This window comes from Echinops telfairi, unplaced genomic scaffold, assembly GCF_000313985.2.
Source record: "Echinops telfairi isolate 266 unplaced genomic scaffold, ASM31398v2 ScPeMD7_70;HRSCAF=299, whole genome shotgun sequence".
Taxonomy (NCBI): Eukaryota; Metazoa; Chordata; class Mammalia; order Afrosoricida; family Tenrecidae; genus Echinops; species Echinops telfairi.
Window position 1 is genome coordinate 62,816,389 of NW_022103968.1, and position 5,525 is coordinate 62,821,913.

The window sequence follows — 5,525 nt, forward strand, 5'->3', positions numbered from 1 at the left end:
GTCCGCTGGCTGGCTGGGGCACTGTGTGGCTCCTCTAGTTGCCCTTGTAAAAACATTCCCTGAAGCCTTGAGCTTAGTGAGCGTGGCAGGGAGAAGAGGGGGGCGCTGATGGTGGCATTCCTGAGAGCGTGGCAGCTGCCCTGGTGGTGCTGTGGTTATGAGTTGAATTGTGATTCAGTTGGTTGACAGTTTGAAACCACCAGCCGCTCTGTGGGAGAAAGAGGGAGCTTTCTTCTCCTGTGAAAGAGTGACAGTCTTAGAAACCCACTGTGGAATGGCTGGGGGTTGGGGGCCAGGGGTGGTGTCACTATGAGTCAGCATTAACTCCATGGCAGCTAGCAAGTAAAGAGTATGGGAATTTGGGGGCTCCCATGCTACTGGACTCCTAAACCTTTGTGACATGTGCTTAGCAACTGCTGACTTGTGAGATTTAAATGCCTCTGCCTGTCACCTCTCGTGGATGGAGTCAAAATCAAGGTACTCACTACCGACCAATCATTGCCATCATATTGACCCTATAGAACACGGTAGAACTGCCCCTGGGAGTTTCCAAAACCCTAACTCTTTATGGGAGTAGAAAGCCCCGTCTTTCTCCCTAGGAGAGGCTGATGGTTTCAAACTGTCACCCATGTGGTGTATCGCAGCCCAAAGTGTAACCACTACGGCATGTCCTAGAAATCAAGGTAGGAACTCTTGGAGATGATCTCCAGGTGTGGAAGGACTCCCAGCAGGTTCAGGATCGGTCCCTGTTTTAGGTGTGCTCCTTGAGCCTGTTGTAAACGAGTCTAGGTAAGACCTCTTGGTCTTTGCTAAGGAATCAATACATTTTCCTCATGATCCGTCTTTGCCTTACAGTCTCCGGGCCTGTCTCCTTACCATCTATCTCTGTGTGATCAGAGAATGATTAGTCCCACGTTCGCCTCACTCAGAGCTAATTGGCAGGGCACATTTTGATCAGGAAAGCAGTCATAGTTTATTTATAAAGCCAGCTTAAGTCACCTTTTGATTCAGAGCATCACAGTGCTCATAAAAAGGAAATGTCATACCAAGTTAAAGGCTTGGCTTGTGATGCTCATTAAGGAGCCCCGGTGGTCCAGCGACTAAGTGCTGGGTTGCTGACCAGCAGCCGCTCAACAACTGCTGTAGAACCCATGGAGGATGTCCTTCGGGTCTCCCTGAGGCAGGTTCGACTCAACGCATCCTGTGATGATCGTGATGTTAGTTTATGCTGTCTGGTCCGGCGTCCAGTGGAACCTTCACTCTGACATACAGGGTGGAAATGGGAAAGCACATGCCTGGTGACAGGAGGCCAACCGTCACTGGGCCTGGCACTGCCCTTCCCTGGGCCTCAGGTTCCTCCCCCTACACATCCCGTATGTCCTTTCCCCCTCGTGACATGAATTTGCATCCTTAAAGCGAGTGGGACACAGACTACAGAGAAGCTGCTGAGGAAGCAGGACGTGAGGCTGGGTGATAACCCATCTGGATAAGCCTGCACTCTGACCTCTCTGCTTCTTCCCACTCAGTATGGCTATGCCCCCAAAGGCTCCTCGGTGATCTTGTACAGTGACCTGAAGTACAGGAGCTACCAGTTCTTCACTGCTCCAGACTGGCAGGGTGGCGTCTACGCATCCCCCACCATGGCCGGCTCACGGCCTGGCGGCATTAGTGCAGCCTGTTGGGCCACCCTGATGCACTTCGGTGAGAACGGCTATGTTGAGGCGACCAAGCAGATCATCAAAACCACTCGCTTCCTCAAATCAGAGTACGTATGGGCCACTGGGGTTCTGCTCTGTCCCTTGGGTTGTTTGTTTTTGTTTTTTTGTTTTAGCTTGTAGGCAGAGGCATTTTTCGTGCTCCCTTAGCTGAACCCCAATGCGGTCCCTTGAGACTAGCAGTGGAGGGTGGCCAGGTAGTAGTGTGGTGCTGGCTTAGGGGACAGTCAGCTCCCATTCTCTGTTGTAACAGCAGAGTGTCTTGGTAGCCAGAGAGCCTGACATCAGGCTTCTCTGGACACGTCTTGCCGAGAACAGCCGCACAGTGTGGTGGCAGAGACAGAGGGTTCAGACTGACCATGCAGGCGGTTCACCTGGAGGGGCTTGTTAATCCCTATGGCTGTTCCCTCCCCACCCCCCACGCCCTGGGCATTCATAGTTCTGGGGGTGTGGATTTCTAGCACATTTCCAGGAGATCTGGTGCTGCTGGTCCAGGAGTCACACTGGACAATTGTTAGAATACAGTCTCAGGAGAGACAGAGGGCGTGCGCAAGGAGGGAGGTTAAAATTTGACCTGTCAGCCTGGAACTGGCTGCACTCTCTGTGCAACGTGTTGCCCGCCTTCCCTCTCCCTGACCATGAGATGTTGGAAGGTAAAGGGGAGGGGTCAGGAGCCAAGTGCCATTTGTAAAGGCCCACGTGTGGTTCCTCTGTGCTGCTGATTGAGAGCCACTGTTCCCTTCTTTTCTCTGCGGATTACACACATGACTGTGGGCTTTTCAACACTGTAGGGATGGAGCGATGAATTTCCCAGAATTCCACCCTCCTCCCCGCTCCATGAATTGGACTTTATTTCAGTGTCATAAGGAAAGTGCACACTGAGCATGTTTGACGGGGCTGGAGGACTGTGGTGAAATCTCTTGTCCTCCAGCCTTGATTTGGCACAACACTGAGTCAGGTCCTCCTTGGCCCAGCCTGGTGCTCGCATGGCCCTGTGGGCATGTCACCAGCTGAAGGTAGGGCAGATAGGCTGGGAATTAGGGACGCAGGTGCATGTGACCTGGGTGGGCCTCGGAGCTCTGAGTATTCGTTCACATTGACTCATGCCCCTGTAGGACCCTCTGATCCCAGCCTAGTTTCCTTGATTTATGAGATGAGAAAACCAGAGGTCCACAGGTGACTAAGGAGGCACCTGTGTGACTGGACTGCCTTTCTTCCCTCCCTCTGGTTTTCAGGTTGAAGAACATCAAAGGCATCTTTGTCTTCGGGGATCCTCAGTTGTCCGTCGTTGCTCTGGGCTCCCATGACTTTGACATCTACCGCCTGTCTAACCTGATGAGTGCTAAAGGGTGGAACCTGAACCCCTTGCAGTTCCCGCCCAGGTAAGCTTGCGGAAGCCTCTTCTGCTCCCCTTGCTGCTTGGCTGGCAGAGAGCCTGGGCATTTGAAGGTAGACTTTGGCTGGTGGAGTCTAGAGTTTCTTCTGCCTTGTCCCCTGGCGTTATGAGACGTAGCCTCTAAGGACTTGACACCTTTCTAAATAAGCTTTAAACTCCTTGAGTGCCTAGGTAAACTTCAGTACAGCCTCCTGGGACCAGGGGTGAAGGAACTTTTTTCCTCTATTCTCTTTCTATCCCTGTGCCCTTCAGTCTATTACATGACCACCGACTTTGTTTCCAAAGTGCCTCGTCATTCCTGAGTAATAGTTAGCTCAGAACCCTCCGGTGATCTGTAATCATTCAGAGCCTGCCAGGATCTGGGTTAGTGCGCTTTCCTAGCTACCCAGGCACCATGCCTGGAGAGGAAGAGTCTGCTCTAGCTGACCAGCCTGCTCACTGCCCATGATCCCGTCTCCTTTCACCTGGGACCCGTGACCAGGCCTTCTCAGTGCCCCTGTGCCCTTCCTCCTTCCCAGCTGTGTTCTTGCTTCTTTGCCCGACGTTCCTCAAGAGGTCTGCCCAGCGGCCCTTCAGAGTTGATCTAAGAAAGAAGAGTCTCATTGGTGGGAACATGGCTGTGGGCAGAGGCCTGACTTGGGCGGGAGGGCAGGATGACCAGCTCGGCTCTCCATCCTGCTCAGCTGTGCTGATGCCGACTCGACTCGGGGCTTGAGAGCCTGAGGGCAGCGTGCTGGGTGGGAAACCAGGTGCAGGAGCGGTCCCATGATTTGGATGTGGACTCCTGCTCGTGGGATGCTCTCCTAGAACCTTTGCACGTCCCCCTCTCTCCCCTCCCACAGTATTCATTTCTGCATCACGTTACTCCATACCCGGAATCGAGTAGCCATACAGTTTCTCAAGGATGTCCGGGAATCTGTCACCCAAATCATGAAGAACCCCAAAGCAAAGACCACCGGAATGGTAGGGACACTGGCTTTTCTCTCTCCCTGGAAGAGCAGGGGGCGGTGGTGGTGCAGGTAAAGGGACCGCGTGAAAGAAGAGATGACCGGTGCCGTGGTCCGCTCCGTTCCTGTCCCGCAGACCTCTTACCTGTTTGTTCACTGGAGGAATTCTGCCTCCCCCATTCCCAGGGGCCTGAGGGGTCCCATGAGATACCCTGTCTCTGTGAAGCAGCTGAAAACTAAGACATGCTGACCAAAACAGGTGGTAGTTTTGTGCATTTCCAAAGGAAATCTTGACGGCAGGTCCATAAATGTTTTTTCTGCAATTGTCTATGGTAAATCCCATAAGAGGGTTTCTTTACACAGAAAAGGCAGGCTGGCCAGTACCTATGAACAATGTCCTATGGCAGCTGTCTCTGCGAGAGACATGCCTGGGCTGGGATGGAGAGGACGTGGTGGAGGCTGCAGGGGTGGGCATGTGGGAAGCCAGGGGTGCAGAAAAGAGGTTCCAAACCATAGCTTGGACCTTGCTGCTGCCCCGCAGTCACTGACAATGTGTCTTGGTTGGATTCGTAGGGTGCTATCTACGGCCTGGCTCAGACAACAGTTGACAGGAACATGGTGGCAGAGTTGTCCTCGGTCTTCCTGGACAGCCTGTTCATCACTGACGCCATGACCTCGGGCAGCCAGATGAATGGCTCTCCCAAGCCCTGCTGAGCCTGGACCTTCAGAAGTTCTTCAGCATGTGGAACAGACCTTGCTCAGCTTCGACATCTGGCCTTACTCCATAGAGCACAGCAGCACGGATGGCAAGACAGCTCGGCCCTCAGGACTCTCCTTCCACCTTTTACCATCCTTTCGTGACGTTTCGTCTGAAGCCCCCTGAAGGGCGTCTTCATCATATAGTGATCTTGCCCGTGTTTTAAGTGCTACACTAGGACTCGTTCTAACCCTCTCCTTCTCCAAACTCTAGCTTTCACCTTACTCACCGTGTGGCCGCTCTGTGCTGGTCACTCACCTTAGGGAAGCTGGGCACTGTTACCAGCTAGCGCAGGGCCCCTGGGCTGTCTCCAGCAGACGTTTGGCTGGTCAGAATAGAAGCATTTGTGCAGCTTGTTTCCCTTGGTGGCTTTTACGTGTCCCCGAAGCAGGGGGCTTTCTGCACCTTCCTCTTCACCAGTCGGCTAGTTGTCACTCAGAGTCACTTCCCTGGCTGCTGGTGTGCTTTCTCCAGCACAAGATTGAGCAGAGAGCACAACGGGCGGGGCTAGTATGCCTGCTCAGACTGGTACAGACGTCCCCTCCCATGGCCTCTGCCATGCTTGCTGTCCCATCTGACACTCGGTTGCCACCACACTGAGGGCTTCTTGTTTACTTTGTTCAGAAGGGAGCCTGGCTTCCAGACCCGCTGGGTGGGACTTTCTGGACCCTGCTGCCTCTATGGATGGGCAGTGAGCATGGCAGGCCTGA

General features: G+C 53.5%; 1 protein-coding gene across 1 annotated transcript in view; it reads left to right on the plus strand.

Moving 5' to 3' along the window:
• The window catches only part of LOC101663178 (sphingosine-1-phosphate lyase 1), a gene marked incomplete at its 5' end in the record, with an annotated part of 65,351 nt that extends 59,832 nt beyond the window's left edge, over positions 1-5,519 (plus strand). Inside the window, 4 exon segments of the mRNA XM_004701147.2 lie at positions 1,527-1,765; positions 2,951-3,097; positions 3,954-4,074; positions 4,632-5,519. Of these exon segments, the coding sequence (XP_004701204.2) occupies positions 1,527-1,765; positions 2,951-3,097; positions 3,954-4,074; positions 4,632-4,772 (648 nt within the window).
• Between the last annotated feature and the right edge of the window lie 6 nt (positions 5,520-5,525).